Below are 19,717 nucleotides of genomic sequence, written 5' to 3' on the forward strand. Positions count from 1 at the left end.
GCACGTATTGGAATGCTCAGTTTCTCTTCCCTTACGCTTTCTATTTTTTCTTTTATTGGTATCCTTTCAGTATTTTCTCCCCGAGCCGTTTGACCTGAAATTGCTTGAAGCAAACCATTACTCACTCTGCCTTGTCTGACCCTTTTTAATCAAGCACAACTGATGTTGCGTTATGAATAGATTCAGAGAGACTGGATTACGCCTCGCGTTTTTTCACCGCCTTCCCATTTCTCTTGCCTTCAATCCACACGTAAGACAAATAAGAAAGACTTTTTTTGCTGAAGGGAGAAAGTGGGCTGTTCAAGTTTTTTCCCCCCCTGCGAGATTTCCCTCGTCTCTCAGTCTCTCTCCCTTACCTTATTCATAGACGGACGGAACACAAGTCTTTGTTAACCTTTCTAAGGATATTTGATTTGGGACAGCCCTTTATTGACACCACATTTAGCAGCATCCATTTATCCAGCGGGGCGCGGAGAAGAATACACCTGTCCAATAAACAACGAAGGACACACGCAAACTAAGAAGGATAACATTAGTATTCAGTTGTTCCTGAAGAAAGCGGTAGGTGTAATGTGTGTTTTCATTACCTTTGTCTCTTACTGAATATCACAATACTTTAAAGCTTCTCTGTATGATACTGCTAGGGCATTTACGCACAACTAACAGAGTAATACTATTTTCCTTATGTTTCCGCTGCTCAAGTCTGAATACATACCTGAATAAAGTATGAATAAAATACAGTTCAATCTATATTTGGTGTATCTTAAAGTGAAATTGATCAATCGTGTAAATGCATGCTGCTTTTCATTTTAATTCTATCTGAACCAAACTGTGCTGTAGAAATAGCAACTTTTTACGAATATTCTGATGAAACACGTAATACATGCTTCAGATTCCGATGCGCTGGTTCCACCTCAATCAGTCTGTACGCACCATAGGCGGTATTTGTCAATTGTACGATAGAGGTATAAATAATTGGTTCTCTTGAGAGAATCTTTATTTTATACAAGTTTGAGCTCTTCGAATAACTTCAAACCAAATTTGCGTGCACAGTCAAATAAAATGTTATGCTGTTATACACAAATATAAGAACAGAATGCAACTGCATCAGGGACAATTGGTCTTAGTCAATAAACCTGCTTGCTCCTGATCAGAGGTTACATTTGAGACAGAACATATACTGTTTGAGCGTTGTCTTGGGTGGTATCCGCCGAGCCTAAATTATGCTCAGAGAAAGCAGCTTCTGATAATGGTGCAAAAGGCATTCACGTCTTCGCTCATGTGGACAAAACAGTGCATTTTCTATATTTCCTTCCAGTATTTTTCTGATGTTAAGCAGGCACATAAACTACACAAGTACATATTACAACTACATAGGTATTGCAACATATATAACCGTTTGGTGTTAAATTTCATAAACTATTGTCTTTTTAGGTTTCCAGTGTTTTTTTTTTACTTATTTGATAAGGGTCGGGATTCTAGCAATACGTTTTCATTCATATTGAAATATTTATTTATTCTAAATACAAATTATATGACAAAGGAATATAACCAAGATGAACGGCGCAAGTGTTAACCAGTTTTATCCCTAGCATTTCAGTTAATTTTTATTGATTCCATTATGGATGATGATATCAACACCCACATTTAGTTTTTAAAATGTAGTTCAGTGCTGCATATCTGGATTCCCTGGCAAGCACACCGAGTTTCCTGTTGAAAGCTGCTCAGTATGTGTGTGTGTGTGTGTGTGTGTATGTGATGTATGTGAGCAGTGGTTACAGATTCTTGTCTTTTAAGGGACAAACTCCATACAATAGACAGCATGGCTGTAGAGCTGCTGTGATTTACACCAGATACTAATACTGTTAATCATGAAGGTGACATTGAGGCATTTGTATGGTACATTAGTATCATACATGTCCTGTGAGGGAGACTTACAACTTTTGATGCTGAGGATGCAGAATCTCTTGATGAAAATTGTAAGAGTCTGTCTGTTTGGGCAGGTAATCCATCCTCCCCTGAATGTTTTCACCTGCACGAAGCAGAGTTTTGAATTATTGAGTCAATCCTACTTCTGAACGTGGCACCATCTTCAATGGGTTGGCTAGAATAAAAGAATGGGCCACAGCGTGGCAGTGAAAAGTTAGGACTCTTTCTAGTTACCTACTGGCCTGTGTGTGAACTGCTTTTTAGGTTTAGGATTGCTTTTTAGGTTTTGTGAGCAGGTGGTTAGGGCAATAACTGTCAAATTGTGACAGCAAAGTGTCATAGATATAAAATGCAATAGATTAGTTGCAGAACAGGCTCTTCAGATATACAGGCTACTTCAAGTGTTGACCTCACAGGTGGGGTGAAAATTTAGCTGCTCTCCCATGCTTACATTCTCTTTATCTTAATCCTACTGTCTGTCTGCTCTACTCTCAGTGAATCAACTTTGATGCCATACCAGCCCTGTTTTATTCTAATATTGAAACCTCATCATTCCCTAAATCAAATATGTAAATTGTGTACTTGACATTAATTTTACATTTTTAACATTTCATTAAAACATGGTTTTAAACATTACATATGCTTATTTCCAAATGAAATGAAATAAATCAAATATGATGTTTCAGATATGAATGTTTCTTACACTTTACATATGAAAGGAGAAGGATAAATGAAAGGAGAATAATACATTGATCTAACTAGCTTTAATGAAAGATCAGATTGGCCATAATATTTATGGATAAAATATACAATTTCTTAAATTTACCCAGTTTCTTTGGGTAGCCACAAATATCCCAAAAGATTATTTCAGGCTTATCCATAAAATTACTTCAAATTGCAATGAGCTTGAGCAGTCCCTTTGGCAAGATAATCGTTTGAGCCAACTTTTGGAGAGCTCTGAAAAGGGTCGACATTAGATGACATTTTGATTTCACATGGAGTGACCCTGTTTCATCGCACAATCAAGGTATGGCACTTTAAATGTAGCTCGAGGTCTGTCAAAATGTAAGGATAAAATCAGTACTTAGGAGAAAAAAGCACTGACCTTAATTTCACTCTCTTCAAAAGCCTCTCGCTGGCTCTGAAGCTGAACTCTTGTTTTTGTCAGTATTAGCCGAAACCCCCCAGCAAAGCAGTCCCAAAAGTCTTCCCAGGACCCATTATTGTTCTGTCTGGAACAGGCAGTAGATTAGATTTTTAGGCTGCAGTAGCAAGGGGGAAACTCCATCAATCATGTCTGATTCACCACTACCCAGCCCAGACCCGGGCACATACTGGTTCGAAGTTCATCCAGTCTGTAATTGAGCTGTTGGTCTGGCCTCTGTTTTTAACCTGAACTCATGCAATAGAAGTAAACTCCAGGTGATGAAAGAGCAGTGTACAGTATGCATCTGCATTATAGGGTTGTAATCACCTTTTGGGTTTGCTTATTATTATGGTGATGTTTGTTTTTTTTTTCAAACTGAGAACTGCTGTTGTACCCTCATGTGAGGCACTTAATTTGAATTGCAGCAGGAAGTATCCGGTTGTACAGATGGCTAAGGGCATTTTCTGATGGCATGGCTTCATCAGCCTGGGTGACCCATGGATCGAAGGGCCCTATGGACATGGGCTCATTTGAAAAGTAACTTGCTTTTCCCTTACATTATCTTGAGATGCAGTCAGCCTCTGAAGTATGACAGATGTCTACCCCTTTTTCACTCAGCCTCTCATGTGGTGGTACATAATTAACAACCAGTGTAACTGCTGGCACAGAGTGGAAAGACAGTTGAACTTGACAGATTCCTCCTGCATCAATTTATCTGTGACAATAGATAATCAATAGTTCTGTTTTCCAATGGTCTGCAATTTGTAGGCAATTGTAGCCAGGAAGTAAACACATAGAAAAGACCCTAGTGTGAATAAAATGACAGTGAAAATTCTCCTTCCCTTTCCTATGCAGTGAATAATATATCCATCTGGCTTAATGTTTATTGTAAACTAGATTAGATCTATTTGCACTAGATTTGCTTGCCACTTTGCCATGCTACTTTGCAATTAAGCAATACTTTGTATTGCTAAATTTAACTAGGTGTTTGATTTAAGAGCCCATGATGCTATGTGTAACTCTTCATTCCGAACCCAGTCCACCTTCCAAGGGTGGCCTGATGTGAGGCTTCTTGAATAGACCATATTACCCAGGTAAATGCACAGTTCTGCCACACATGGACAGAAAAATCGATTAGCGTGAATCAAAAGTTGCTTTTTGACAGCCCCTGGATAGATCGATGTGTCCAGGTGAAGTATTAATTAGTTCCCATCTAGGGAAGCAGAGCAAACATTGCATAACTTGAAGTCCAGAACTTTAAGTCCAGAACTCTGAGTGGAGATGAAGTGACGACATAGGTTTGCTAGAGAGGCTACAACAGTGCACCATTCATAGGTGGTGTCTCTTACAAATGCTACAAATGTTTGAGTGCAGAACCAGGGAAGAGTGGAAAAGTGTAAGGGGTGTGATCTGTCCCTGAGCATTTAATCACTCCCTTTATCCACCTGTGAAATAGATTCAGGCCAAGAGGAGCTTAATCCATGGATTGTAATTGTATTCTTTTCTGTTTTACTGTTTGTTTGCCAATCTAGAATACATATCTGTCTGTTTACTTCCCTCTGTACTGCTTCACATGCTCTAGCTGAAATACATTTAGATCTTTCATAAATACCCAATTCCCTCTTATAGGGTTACAGTCCAAACTGAATGAACCAGCTCGAGGCTGATTTGATAAAAATGAGTTGGTGTCTCTTAGGAGCCAGTGCTACTGTTTGGTATGAATCTGAAGTGCCGCACTGAGAGGCCATTAAAAAAGGGTGGACTGATGGGCTATCAGTGGGACTGAATTTCTTATAGAGTGTGGTGTTTGTATGTAGGTCCATACAATTTGTATGTGTATGCAGGACAATGAATCTCATGAACATACTGCCTCTGTGTTTGATTGTGATCATGGATTAATAGTTTTGATATAGGCCTATGGTAACTTTTTTAAACTCGTATGTATGACACAAAATAAATTTCTCAATAAATGGGCATTTAAAACTCTTATAAGATCTTATGTCTTTACCCTTGCTGAAGTTCAGTCGCCATGAGCTCTTGAAGACTTCAGCAGCTGAAGGTTTTTTTTTTCACCTCATCAGCCTGAGGCAGAGAGTGAAATTGGGCCAAGTCTCTCCGTGACTCAGTGTTTCAGCCACAGAGAAGTAACTTCGTCATCCAGGCCTCTTCTGCATGCACCCCATCAGGGCATCTCTCTGAATCAGCCTCAACCTAGTAATTCTCTGTCAGTGCTCGTCACATTGCGCCCTCTCTACCCCCGGCAATTTCCTCTTGGTTTTGCATCTGTAAGGGTGAGTGTGTTGCCCCTGGTGATGGGCGGACAGAGTCGACTGAGGTTAGGAGAAGCGGGAATCTAAGGGTTTGCGTGTATCAGAGGAAGGAGGGGGCGGGAGGGCAAGAGATTTCTTTGACCACATACAGAGCATGGCAAACACGGGGTCCAAGCCGGTTGGAAGGGAAGTGGAGAGCAGAATGACAAGTTGGCCAGTGTGAACAAGTCCGAGAGGCAGGAAGGGCTGTGTTGGCCAGTGGAATGAGCTCACTGTCTCATTTTCTGCTGCCGGAGAGAAACGAGAGCAGATTATATCAGCCAAAAAAAAAAAAAAAAAAAGATCAGGGCAGCATTAAGACATTCGCGTTAACACAGAGGATGGCAGTGCCGGTGCCCTGCCCACTCTGCATCCAACCAGCATAATTTGACCTTTTCCATCATTCAGGTCTGTCAGCTCCCTTCTCTGCGGTGTCTCAAGGTGAAGTCATTGGTATTCCCAACAGCAGGCCTCTGTGATGATGCCTGCTTAAGCACTTCTGTGGTTGCCGGGCTGCGCCTTCCTGGTTCTCTCTTTTCCCCTTGGTTTATGGAAATGTGGCCGTGGACATATGCCATGCACAGAGACTCGTATGGAAGGGGAGAAGAAACCCAGATCAAAACTACTTATGTCAATATTCCCTTATTACTCTCTATAGCAGAAATTGCAGTGTTGTTGACAAGATAAAAAAAGACTTTCTAGAAGTATTTATCACAGTTTATTAAGTATTTTTGGTTGTACATGACAGGGATTTCCTTGTGTTTTGTCTGTCTGATTTTTCCCAGTCTTTCTGTAGTGAATTTGGAGGCAGGCAGCCCCAATCAAACCCCTGAATTCTCCCAGGACTGGGTACTGTAACCTACTGTAAGTCAGATATTGGAGAGATGCCAAAGACATGTGGAACTTTTGCACCCAGGCTTTATTTCCACATCATATGTATTCTTTGGCATGTTATGACCTCACATTGGCAAGCACTCCAAAACTCTTCTTTGGTCAAAATCATTTCCCTGGTAAATCTCTGAAAATTATCAGAACTAAAAATTTCCTTAACCCTGCTCTGCCATATACTTTTGTGTGTATACAGAAATTATTAATAAATATCAAACAGCATAATTGTTAAAATCAATGGTCAGGTCAATATTTGAAAAATGAAACTATTCACCTCAAGTCTCAAACCCTGGTTTTGTGCACACACACCCCCCCACTTCCCAAACACACACTCAAATTCATAGTTATGGTAAAGTGTGCTAGTTTGTGAAAATGTAAACTAACCCCTAATATGTATGTGCTCATCAGCTTGGTTGAGTGTACTTTGCATGCTACATGCTTGTACCATATAAACTCTGTCCCAGAATTGGCTCTTGTAATGGTCCATGTCTTTGGACAAATTTCCTTTTTTTCAATTAAAATGAGCAGAATATCCAGTTACAGAATTACTGTTGGAAACATTCATTTGGAAAATGCAAAGCTAATTCTAGTGTAGGGAGGGTTCTATATATAAGAATTTTCATTATTAATTCCATCAGTGGAAATTACATATGCTATCTCAAGTTATGAATATATAGTTATTTTCCAGGTATTCTTTCTATGCATATTTAGCTGTATAGTTCCCATAGAGATGAATGTTTTATGAATCAAATCAATTTTATTCCATTAATTTTTGTTATGAACTCATCTTTAAAAAGAATATGTGAAAAGAATCACTGTCATTCGTTCTCCTAACAGACAGAGAAGCAAAAAGAGACCTTTCATTTCACGTTTTACACTTTCTCACTTTCTGCCTTGGTAATGGAGTTTTTTTTTTACTTTGCCTTGCACCAAACTGTAAATTTGTAGTTCCTCCAGCCAATCATTCATATGTAGTTCTGTCTTTGCATCTTTGTTCGGGGGTGACAGAGAGTGTCTGTGTTGGGAGGGAGATGTGTGAATGGTCAGCTGGCCCAATTTGGAAGGTGGGCTTGTGTATCTGACATCCAAGGAAACAGAGGTAATCAGAATTCTCCTCACACAACAAGAACACCACAAAAAGACTGACTCAGGCCAGCTGGATAAAACTGTGGAAACACACACACACACACACACACACACACACACACACACACATACACATTCAGATTCAGAGAAATGTCAGATCCTTTGTTTTCTTCTTCTATGATTTTTATGAGTTTTTTGTGCCTCACACTTTTTTCTATTCCTAATTTTTCACTCCACACCATGGTGAGTCTGTCACTGGCACCCTAGGCTTTGCTGTGAATTCTAAAAGTTTAATAGTTTGGTGCATGATTGTTATTTTTAGGACCTTTAACCCATTTGATGGGAGCTCAGTGCACACTAGGTTTCTTGCAAGTAATGTACTTCCCCATGCTTTACTGAATTTCTTACTGTTTGAATAGATAATTGATTTGTTAAGCATCTCAAGTTCAGCTTCAGATTGCAGTAGTGGCATGAAAGTAGTCAGGTTGTCCTTGAAGTCTTCGATATTTGTACAAATACATTTTAAAATGTAATACAATTATGGAGCAACTGCCAGCTATATGAGCCTCTGTTTTTCATTTACACAGGCAAAGGCAGTAGCAGGTGTGCTTTCCCGGTTTTGGTTGTAAATCAAGTGAAATGGGATTTTTTAAAATCATAATGTGTTTTTCCTGTGTTGAGTGTTGACTGTTGACTCTTGATTGATTCAGTTCCAGTTCTCCTTGTGCCTCTCTTATCTCTTGTCACATTCCTTTCTTCTTCCTTTTTTCTTCTGTCTGTCCCACTCTCACACTATGTTTCCCTCTCTTTAACCCATCTCTATGCTTTTCTGTCATTTTTGGTCATAAATAGGACCACATTTATCCGACACGTCGTAATTAATTTTTTAATGTCACTAATGTTGTGTTTAATGTAGCCCTTACCTCAGCGGATCAGAAATGCCACTACTGCTGCTGCTGCTGTGTGCCGTCTGTCCACTCATACTGGCTTCCCAGTCCAGTTCTGAGCCAGGACCAGGTGCGTTGCTGCCTTTACCTCTCCTCGTGAACTTTCAGAGGACAGTTCAGATCCTTTCACATGTCAGGACATCTGACATGTGAATTTCAGAGCCTATTTACACAGCTGGGTTTTTACAGGAGCAATCAAGGTTAAATGTCATACTCCATGGCACAGCAACAGTGTTGCATATGGGATTTGAACATACTGTTAACTGAAGTCCAACAGTGTTAACATCACAGCAGTACAAAATACCACCATGGGTTCTAGAAATTCCTCATTGGATTGGAATTGTGTCCATATAATGTAAGGTATGATAAGCCTGTTATTTTCTCTACCCACTAAAGTATGAATATTGATGGACAGGTCACTGGAATGGAGGGTCGTATAAATGGACACTCAAGCTTACATCGACAGTAAGTTGTTGGTGCAAAAAGTATTACCGGGCAAAATTTTGATCAAGATTTTGATGAATACTTGAAGACATAAGTTGTCACTTCCTGGAAATTTGTGGACATAAGTGGACACTTCCTGTCACTTCCCAAAATTCACTTTATTCCATGAGATATTTTTGGAACATTCAGCTATTTAAATTTTGAATGAAACTGATCATTAATTCAGTTACCCTTGGCAGTAGTGTAATGCCAGTTTTCAGTATTTCGGATGGGTATTGACCTGATACTGCAGTTTTCATAGTCTAACATTGAAAAAGCATCCTTAGCAAGATTCATATGGCCTGTCAGCAGGACACTGGTGAAACAGGCAACTATACGTCCATTTACTTAAATAAAGTAATAGAAAGAAGTTGCTTTGCAAGCTCTTCATTTATCCTACACACAAAAACTTACACACTGATACTATATGAACCTGATATAAAATCCTCTAACATCAGGCATGAAAGAACAATATCTGACCCTTGACATTACAGCTAACCACATAATGTATGTACTCAGTTTTTAAGGAGTACTAATGATCAAATTAATTATGTCCTGTACTTTGATAAACTTGTGACAGAACTGACAGAATTGAAATCACCACAGGTCAGTTTTAGCAGGAAACCAGTCATTTATATTGATAATTACATCATAAAACCTATAGCAGGTGAAAGTGCACATTCATTAATAAACTTATCTCTTTTGGATTAAATATAGTGCTATTAATATACAGCTGTGTATAAGAACATCCCTTTCAGATAATTATCAAAGCACACCTTATATATGTTTGAATTATTTCTTTGGATTTAAATATACAAATATACTATATGTAATTAATTCACCCGGATCCTATGGGTTCAGCTCTATTTCACTGGGTCAGAACAACCCAAACTATATTCTCCTGCTGTTGCTTTACTTTATTCATTCGTTTGAAGTCAAACTGAGGTCCAGTTCTTACCTTCTTGACCCGTCCCTTCTTTTTTGCCTATTCTTCCTAGATGACACAAGACTACTGCAAGTCACCATCCCCGCGTCAGCTGTGTCAGCTGTCCTGGGCGGCTCCCTCACCCTGCCCTGTCTGGTGTCCCTTTCCCGGCCGCCCCCCTCACCCTCTCCGCAGGGCCCCGACACCGTCCTCTCCCTGCCTCGGGTGAAGTGGAGCATGGTCTCATCAGGCCGGGACACAGAGGTCCTGGTGGCCCAGGGGGACAGGGTGAAGGTTAGCGAAGCATATAAAGAGCGGGCGTCGCTGCCCAATTACGACACGTCCCCCGCTGACCTCACTCTGCGGCTAGACAGCCTGCGCTCCAACGACACCGGCTTCTATGTCTGCGAGGTGCAGCAGGGCCTGGAGGATGCCCGTGACCTCATTCAGGTTAAAGTCAAAGGTAATGAAAGCGGTGATGTCATGGAGACAGGGGGGACATCAGGTCTTCTACACAACTATGGTTCAGGGGTGATAAACAGTTCACACAGCAAGCAATAAATGTGATAAGCAGCTCATGCAGTGAGCAGTAACAGTTGTGATTTAATATTATTCTTTCAATGACCAGAAAGGAGTCAATGCACAGACATCTTGATTCATTGTAATAGCTGAAATAATAAATTGTAGGGTATTATGCCCTACATGCAATCAAATGAACTATTGATATGCATCTTACTTTCATATTAAAGAATGTCCAAACATACAATGCATACCATAATGAATGGATGAATGTGTTTTCTTAATAAATACATCACATAGTACATGTTGTATACAAAGAATGGATTATCATGCTTTTCTCAATGACAGGAGTCTCACTTCCTCCCTGAAATGCTTTTAAAACATTTTCTTTATCATATAATCAGCTAAATACTGTATTACAATTATTATAAATACAATCTTAGTTCATATGCTGAATACCAACATGACTGTGGGTGTGTGGACAGGTGTGGTGTTCCACTACCGGCACGCCTCTAGCCGATATGCTTTCACGTTTTTGGAGGCCCGGTGGGCCTGTGAAGAAATTGGAGCCTCCATGGCCACACCGGAGCAGCTCCTGGCAGCCTACCACAGCGGCTACGAGCAGTGTGATGCCGGCTGGCTCTCTGACCAGACTGTCAGGTGAGTGCAAGGCAGTGGGATGCTCGACTAAATGTGGGTAGCAAATAAATTCTATAAGACATAAAATCTGAAAAGATCTCATATGAAAGATGATTACTTTAATTTCACAACAGAGTGATGGGAGTGATGAGGTGAGGGGACTACCTCATACCCATCTGAGGTCCAGACCTGCTGTGCCATTTTCCCTAAGGGTTTGCACAGTCTTCTCCCTCACACATACATGCACAGTGCTCACCTTCTGCAGAGTTTCATTCCTGCAGACTGAGACTGTCATAATATTAGTTGACACTTGAGTGAATGTGGCGGAACAATTTAATTCACACAGTTCTGTAAAATCAGTTCCTTCTAGTGAAAAGGTACACGCTGTTCACCAAAAGCACCATGGCACGTTTTTTCCTGCACACCAAGGCAACACACACACACACACACACACACACACACACACACTAATAGCTATGTTTTGGTTCACAGATACCCCATACAGATGCCACGAGAGGGATGCTTTGGGGACATGGATGGGTACCCAGGAGTGAGGAACTATGGGATACAGGATCCTGAGACGCTATTTGATGTGTACTGCTATGTGGATGACATTGAAGGTAAGGGGATCATTCCAGGTGGTCTGTAACACTAGTAGAAAACCCTGGCATCAACAAGCACATAAATTACCAGACCTACATTACATAAGCACTTTTTGTATTTCATGGAATCAATAGGTTGCCTCAGTATGCTGAAGCATGTCATTGTGGAAATGAATAAAATGAAATGGAAGAAAATGGCTTTCAAAGAACATTGGAAGCCATGAATCTTGGTTTATTGCACTATATCAGATGATAAAACCTGGATAAAAATCTGTGCTGGTGAAACATCTTCATTTAATAGGGTTAGGAAATTAGCTGCAGAGATACAAAAACAGTAGTGCCACACTTCATATGTAGTACCACTGTGGAAAACATTGCCACAATGGGATTGTAACATGTGGGATGGGACATGTAACCTTAAGCTATTACTGTACAACATAAGGCAACATAAAGCTATTACTGTACAACATAAGGCTTCAACTGTAACTGTTTGTATTTGTCACAATATGCCACAGCAAAAGCTTGAGAAACCACCAGGCTTTCTTTTTGTAGGTTTTAATCACAATCAATCAACACCTCGGAGGGAAAAAATAGTTGTATTTAGTTCTAACTTAATAAATAGAAACCAACTTGGATGAGATAAAATGAAATTATGTATGTAATAACATTATAATACGGCATATTAAACAGAAGACCAAGTTAATGTCAGCTGACTGCTTGCCTGCCTGTGTCTGTAGGCGAGGTGTTCTACAACCCTCTGAGCCTCACCCTGGAAGAAGCCACGGCTGTCTGCCAGCAAGCGGGGGCGCGTCTGGCTACTACCGGTGAGCTGTATGCGGCCTGGAGTGAAGGCATGGACTACTGCAGCCCTGGCTGGCTGGCAGATGGTAGCGTCCGCTACCCCATAGTCACCCCGAGGGAGCGCTGTGGAGGATCCGAACCAGGAGTCAAGACCATATACAGTCACAGTAACCAGACTGGTTTCCCTGAGCCCCACAGTCGCCATGGTGCCTACTGTTTCAGAGGTGAGAAGACAAAGGAAAGACTAATAGATTAAATGTTAGTGAATAGTTGCAGGTGTGTTTTTATCTATTGTTCCATGCCACTTATAGCTCCAGTTTGGGTTCTGGATGGCTGTAGCTCTGCAGGTGTTCCAGGACTCTACACTAGGCATGGGCAACCCTGGCACTGGTATTCTGGAGGGATTATTGGTTTTAATCACAAGGTTGGATCAGTTATTGTGTTAAATGAATGCAGGTGACTGTGCATTTGGTTAGAAGTGCGGCGTGTCCAGAACACTGTCTGCACTAATTGAGCGCAGTAACTTACCTAATTACGTGAATAAGAACATGGAATGAAAAAAAAGCAGAAACACTTCCAGCACGCCAGGACTAGGGTTGTGTACTCTTGCTCTAATTAATTCTCAGAGCTGGGAAAGTTTATGTAGGTAATGGATTCATGTGGGTAGTGCAGGAGTATAAGGAATATCCCCTTTCCAGAATAGTGTCTTTCTGAGTGAAGTTTCCTGTACCTTTACAGGCAATGGGAATTCCCACACTGATGCACCCTTGGAACACTGGTCCACAGAGCCAGGGGACGGGGACCAGAATATAGTGACCCTGACGGACCCCGTGGAAGAGATTAGCCTGGGCCAGGTCATGGAGCACGTGGAGAGTGAGAGAAAGGGTTCTCTGGAATCCGTGAAGGTTTTTGATAGGCAATCCCATGGAGAAAAGGCAGCAATGCAGTCCACCATGCCCTACATCATCACCCCTGTGTTCATTAGCCAGGACCACCTGTCCATAGGAGATACAGGATTGCCTGTGCCAGAAGACAAATACCACAAAAACTACCGGAAAAAGTTGGAATCTGGGAGGAGGCTTGAAGATAACGGAGTGGGAGGAACAGAGGGAACCTCTGTTTCCACTCTCCTTTCACACGAAGACCAAGATCACTCAGGTCAGTCCACTGAGTCAGATATGTACACCACAGTGGGGTATGGGGACCCGGTTTCCTCTGACCCTGTGGATACAGCCTCTTCCATAGCTTTGGACCAGGTCCACATTTCCCAGGCAGATGGGTCTGCAGGAATTCCTACAAATACTTTGTCTTGATTTGTTTGAAAGGACCATTGACAAAATCTGTCAAAAACCAGGCAAAGACTGAATCATTTCTATACAGAGTTCATTGACTCTACATAAATAGACAAATGGTGTTTGGTCATCTTTGTCTTTGAGAAGGTAATTCTCTTACTGTTCTTAGGTCTCATGTCTAAATCTGGTGGTGTTGTTGATCTAAACTTTCAGTGAACCTTTAAGTTGATTTGTACTGCCTACTGGACTTTTTCACCCAAAAGCTTTAGATACAGCTTTATGTAGGGATAATGCTGTGGATGTAATCTGATCTGACAGGTGCTGACTCCCACCAGGACCAGTTTGGCACTGTGCTGCCGGATGCCTCCACACCTACACATGATGTGGAGCAGGAGGCTGTGGGATCGACAGTGGAAATGCAAGTCTCTGACATTAAGATAGAAAGCACAACCTCTGTGCCCTTGGAGAGTGGGTCAAGTGAAGCATCCGGTGGCAACGAGGAAATATCTGTCACTCTAATGACCCCCGTACCCTTCACTCTGTTCGGCCCTACCTCTGCCCGCTGGCCAGTGGAGGTGGAGGCCATCACCTCCAAAAATTTGGAGACCAGTGTACCCTCTGGCTTTGATGAGAAAAGGCTGGTGGAGCAGGAGGGTAAAACGGCTGTTGTGCTGTATTCCCCCTCCAGGCAGGACAGCAGCGGAGCAGGTGAGGAATCAGGGAGTGGTCATAGTGGGGAGTCTGGGAGCTCATCTGGAGATCTCTTTGAGCTCTCTGGAGAATCAGGTTCTGGTTCGGGCACAGAAGAGCATTCAGGTTCTGGAGATGGTTCAGCTGTCATTGACTCTCCAGATGTCCTGCACCCAAATGAAACCTCAATCACACCCGATAATTTCACCATGGGAACCAATGAAGCCACCACTGCCGCAACCCTAGTGGATGTTGACTCCACTTCTGATGACAAAGAAGAGGAGGGAGAACCTGAGCCCAGTACTGAGGCACCATCCACAGGACTGGATGTAACTCTTCTACCTGATGAGTCCCAGACCTCAGACTGGAACACACACCCCTCCCCCACAGGGGTGCAGGAGTCCCGCTCTGACCTTGAGTACAGTGGGGACCAGATCCCTGACTCCACAACAGCTGTACCTGTGACGAATGGAAGAGGGGTAGTGGGCAGGACAGGGCTTATCTCAGGTAATGTCTGCAACTGTTTAACCAACCATTCTCTAGTTATTACTGAACTAGAAAATGAAGTACAACGGCACCCCACCATCCCCATTACCCAACACTCTTGTTTCTGTTCACTCAGTGTCTGTCTATGCATCAATTAAGGCTTTACTTCAAAATCTTACTTGCACAGCAAGCTGGTAGTAAACTCCCAGCAAATGAATGGAAAACAGTATCAGTTGTCTGTACTGTCAGATGTACCTGAAACTACACAGGAGGGAAATATACTGCGGTGTACTACTGATAAGGTAAATTGTAAGGAGATACATTTTGGAAGCAATACCCATATTGCATATTCCAAAGATGGGATAAAGACAGTGTAGCCAGCAGGAAATATGATCAATTATCAAATATCTCCCTCTACTGGTCAAAAGCTACATTCCTATTCATAATACATAAAACCATGGCTTCATCTATCATAGTGACCTTGGAGGTTAACCTTTACCAAGTTCTCCAACAGCTGTCAAATTAACTATCAATAGGGAAGAATAGTCAATAGTCTGCACAAACTAATATGAAAGCTGAAAGTTTAATGTAGAAATAAGACTTGAATCTTGTAATGATGCATTAATAGATTTATTTGCCACACTGTTTCCTGTATGATGATGCATACTCTGCCGTGATTTACTTTTGAAATGGTTGGTATGTTGAAACACTTTCTTGAAATGGGAAGTGCTGGAAGAAGTTAATATACTACAGTTCTGTTCCACTTCAGGGAAAACAGTTGTAGGCCATTTAAACTCAGTTTTAACAAAAAACAAAAATGTTGTTAAAAAAAACCAACAACAAATTTAAATACATGAATATGCAAGTCAACAACAAATTTAAATAATAATCAAAATAAAATTGACCGTTTTGCAGTTTGCTAGGAAATAAAACACAATTAATTGATCTAGCTATGATAAAATGTATAACATGTTTATAATGTTCAAAATGTTTACTGGGTTTGTCACTGCTGCAAGAAGGGGTGCTTATGTAATGGTGCAAACTGAACAAGCTTCATTGTCAGTGCAAATTAAAATGAGTGCAAATTAAACAAGCTCCATTCTTTGTATTACAGGTAATAAGTGCAATTACAAATTAAACAGCATAAACTGAAAATTCAAATTAGGTGTCACCACTGCCCTCTGTTGCTGTGTTTCAGATGCCTGCCTGCAGAACCCGTGTGCCAATGGGGGCACATGTATGGAGGATGGAACATCCACCAAGTGCCTCTGTCTGCCCAGCTATGGAGGAGACCACTGTCAGACAGGTAGGAGATTAACCTCTCGAAAACAAGCTATGTGTTGTTTCTCATGACAGACAGGACGCTACAGTCACAGTTTGTCAGTAATCCCAGCAGATGCATGCAGTTATTTTACAGTCTGTGACAAGTCATCAGCATTGCCTTTGTATGTTTTTAAGTCATATTTCAAAATCAGTCTTTTGGTAGTTTGGTGGTTGGTATGGTTGTACACATACAAGGAATTGACTATAATTTGACTTTAATAATACAGAAATGCTGTAACTAAACAATTCTTTTTAGATGAGATGAGATATTTTTTTTCAACATCAGGTTTCAAAGAGGTAAGGGAAATGTTAATGCTATAGGTGCCAATAATCATCTGTTTTGAAAAGCTTGCCTGACAGTAGGTGTGAGGTGCTAATGCTAGGTGCTAGGGAAAGTGAAAGACAATGTTGATGTAGCCATGCTTGGTCAGTAAATGGGGTGTCACTGCAGGGGTGAAGTGGGCTGCTATCCATTCTGTTTTAAGTGAGAGGTTCAGCGATTGATAATGTGAGCCTATCACTGTCGTCATTCTATTTCAAAAATGTGTATTTTCCTCCAGCAGCACACTTTTCATCTACTTTCAACACTCAGTTCATCTACCATGTCTATTTCTCTGTCCATATTTCTTCTGTGCCTTATGTCCCTTTAGTATCCCTCTGCTCAATATATTATAGTCTCCTTCAAATCCGCATGCTTGCTCTCACATGTATGCAACATGACACCACAGTCAAACAAGGACGTTGCCATTCATTCTCCTTTTTAATCTGTACTAAATGAAGAAAGAAACAAAACAAGAAAAAAACACTGAATTGGTTTCAGTTTTACATATACTGAAGAAATGAAGAAACATTCAAAGTATTCCTTTGATGTCTTCTCTCTCTCTTCTTTCTCTCTCTCTCTCTCTCTCTCCCCCTCTCTCTCGCTCTCTCTCTCTCGCTCTCTCTCTTTCTCCCCCTCTTCCTCTGTACTGAGAGCAGACCTGGAGCAGTGTGATGAAGGCTGGGAGAAGTTCAATGGCTTCTGTTATAAACATTTCTACAAGCGACAGGCCTGGGAGGTGGCAGAGCAGCACTGCCGCATGTATGGGGGCCACCTGGTATCTGTGATGTCCCCCGAGGAGCAGCACTTTGTCAACAGTATGAAACACAGATGATACAAGACTGGGTTCAAGATTCAAACAAGTCAAGGCTTTTGATTACATTAATTAAATCAAAGAATGGCCTAAAATTAGGATTTTTCAAAAAAAAAAAATCCTCAGAAAGTGGTTGTCATTTATTCTTTTTTAAATGGTCAATTACATATGACATACAATTGAAGTTTTCTAGAAACAATTTAGCTTTTTATCACTTTCACCTTATACCTACAGTATTGAGTCATGCTTATAATGATGTGTTTACCATTCAGTTTTTTTCCTCATGTCTGGTTTCAGCTGACATTTATCTGAGCTATTAAGAGTTATTATAACATAATCATCCCTTCACAATTCTTTTGGTTTCCCAGGTTATGAGGATTTTTTTTCATTTTCTTTTTTACAGCAGACATTTCTTTGCAAGCACTCCATTTACTGATGTGATGCTAGGGTCTGTATTTTGTGTCAGCTATAAGGATTGATCTCAATCTCTCATGCCTGCAGTACTGAGCATTCAGTCTCACAGCGATGCCTCTCTCCTCAGATAAGTACAGGGAATATCAGTGGACCGGTTTGAATGATAGAGTAATAGAAGGAGACTTCCGCTGGTCTGACGGAAACCCTCTGGTGAGTTTTGTCTCCCACCAAGACTCTGTTTTCAAATTCAATGCAACATGCTGCCAACTAATACTTGATTAACTAGGTCTAAGGTGCATTATTGTATACCTTAGGCCTTTATTTAACAAAACACTTTTTATAACGTAGTGCATATGCACAGTGCATAGTTACAACAATGATAGATATGGATCACAATCATACTGAATCTGTGCCCATTACTGAAAGTTACTGAAAGTCCAGAGTTTCTCTGGCTGTTTAAAGAACTGGTCCAATGCTGACCCTCTCCTTCTTTCCAGTTGTATGAGAACTGGTATCGTGGACAGCCTGACAGCTACTTCTTGTCAGGGGAGAACTGTGTGGTGATGGTGTGGTATGATGATGGGCGCTGGAGTGATGTGCCATGCAACTATCACCTCTCCTACACCTGCAAGAAAGGCACCTGTGAGTATTGCTCTCCCCCTTTAAAGGAAACAAGCCATAAGGTTCTTGGGTAATATTAGTACAAACCAAACTCTAAACATACTGATTTAAGAGGGTGTTCTAAACCCCAGATCTATTTGTTTTGTCCCAGTCCTGCAATGCGTCCACAGCTTACAACTATTTCCCTAAAATGTCTTTTGAAAACTCTATCTCCCAGCAGAAAGATAATATGGTGTACAAGAGTGTGGGAATCTGGATTGTCACTATTGCATATTGGACTCTGTCTTCTCAATGGTCTGGATTTACCATGCAGACAAATGGTTTGTGCTCCATTTATAAGGCCTCACACTAAGGCCTTGATCTTTCTGTGTAGCACTCTGTGGTCGCCCCCCTGTAATCCCCCACGCCCTGATGTTTGGTAAGCCCCGGCCATACTACGAGACCAACTCGAGGGTGCGCTACTACTGCAGAGAGGGCTTCCTTCAGAGGCACTACCCCGTCATCAGTTGCCTGCCCAACGGCCAGTGGGAGGAGCCTCAGATTGCCTGCATTTCTGGTGAGAGCGTGTGTGATAGATGTTGACAGGGGCAGGCCTTAGACATCTAATGAATTCAATGAGTTGTTAAAGAAGAACAGAAGAGAGTCAGAAAGTAGCTGATCATGGTGGATACATTGGTTCTGACTCCGTGTAACTGTTGTGCTCCCCATCCCCAGTGAACACAGCAGATCAGCAGGTCACAGCGCCCGCTACCGAGGAGATGGCCATGGAGGACACAGCCACAGAGAAGGCAACACCACAGTTCTGGGACATTAAGTGGAATTTCTAAATCCATTACTTTCCATATCCCTCCATTTCTGTGTCCCATACCCTTTTTATAGACAATTCCACCTCCTTCCGTCAAAGTTGGATTCATATTTACAAACTATTATCTAAGAGCCACAGTATATCCAACCTTCTTGTCACCACCTATTTTCCAAAACACATCTGTTTTCCTTGACTACATTTACATACAAGCAATATTCTGAGCATTTAAGAATTTTGAATATGTGCATTTCATATATGCATTCATAAAAAGCCTGTTTATATGGTATTTTTTTAATCAATATTCTATTGACAACCACCAGACAGAAATGAAAAATATGTACATATCACATACGAAAATGCAAAATCTACAAACAAAAAGACAGGACAGAAATCTTTTTTTTTTTTGCAAATATAAATAATTTGTAAAGTATTTTGATCATTCCTGTACATTCAGAACAAGAGATGACAAGATCTTGAAATTTGAGGATTGTGTCACTGTGCACAATTGTACAATTTAAATTTTTATAATGTTTGCATGACTACTATTCATCTATGAAGTGAAGTATTAATAGTACACTCACTCCCATTCAGAATCATCACACTCAGACTAATGCCTTATTCAGATTATATTTCACTCCAAAATGAGCAGTTTGTGCAACTAGCTTTTTAAAAAAAACA

At 41.0% G+C, this 19,717-nt stretch overlaps 1 protein-coding gene across 1 annotated transcript; it reads left to right on the top strand.

Moving 5' to 3' along the window:
- On the top strand, nucleotides 1–19,414 carry bcan (brevican). The gene is made up of 14 exons (XM_036538933.1): nucleotides 1–561; nucleotides 8,276–8,376; nucleotides 9,788–10,177; nucleotides 10,719–10,893; nucleotides 11,365–11,492; nucleotides 12,212–12,499; nucleotides 13,014–13,433; nucleotides 13,886–14,764; nucleotides 15,942–16,049; nucleotides 17,045–17,203; nucleotides 17,741–17,823; nucleotides 18,111–18,255; nucleotides 18,608–18,790; nucleotides 18,949–19,414. Exons 2-14 carry the CDS (start codon nucleotides 8,298–8,300, stop codon nucleotides 19,059–19,061), a joined length of 3,150 nt encoding a protein of 1,049 aa, XP_036394826.1. The 5' UTR covers nucleotides 1–561; nucleotides 8,276–8,297; the 3' UTR covers nucleotides 19,062–19,414.
- The last annotated feature ends 303 nt before the right edge of the window (nucleotides 19,415–19,717 follow it).

Source organism: Megalops cyprinoides, chromosome 10 (assembly GCF_013368585.1).
Source record: "Megalops cyprinoides isolate fMegCyp1 chromosome 10, fMegCyp1.pri, whole genome shotgun sequence".
NCBI lineage: Eukaryota > Metazoa > Chordata > Actinopteri > Elopiformes > Megalopidae > Megalops > Megalops cyprinoides.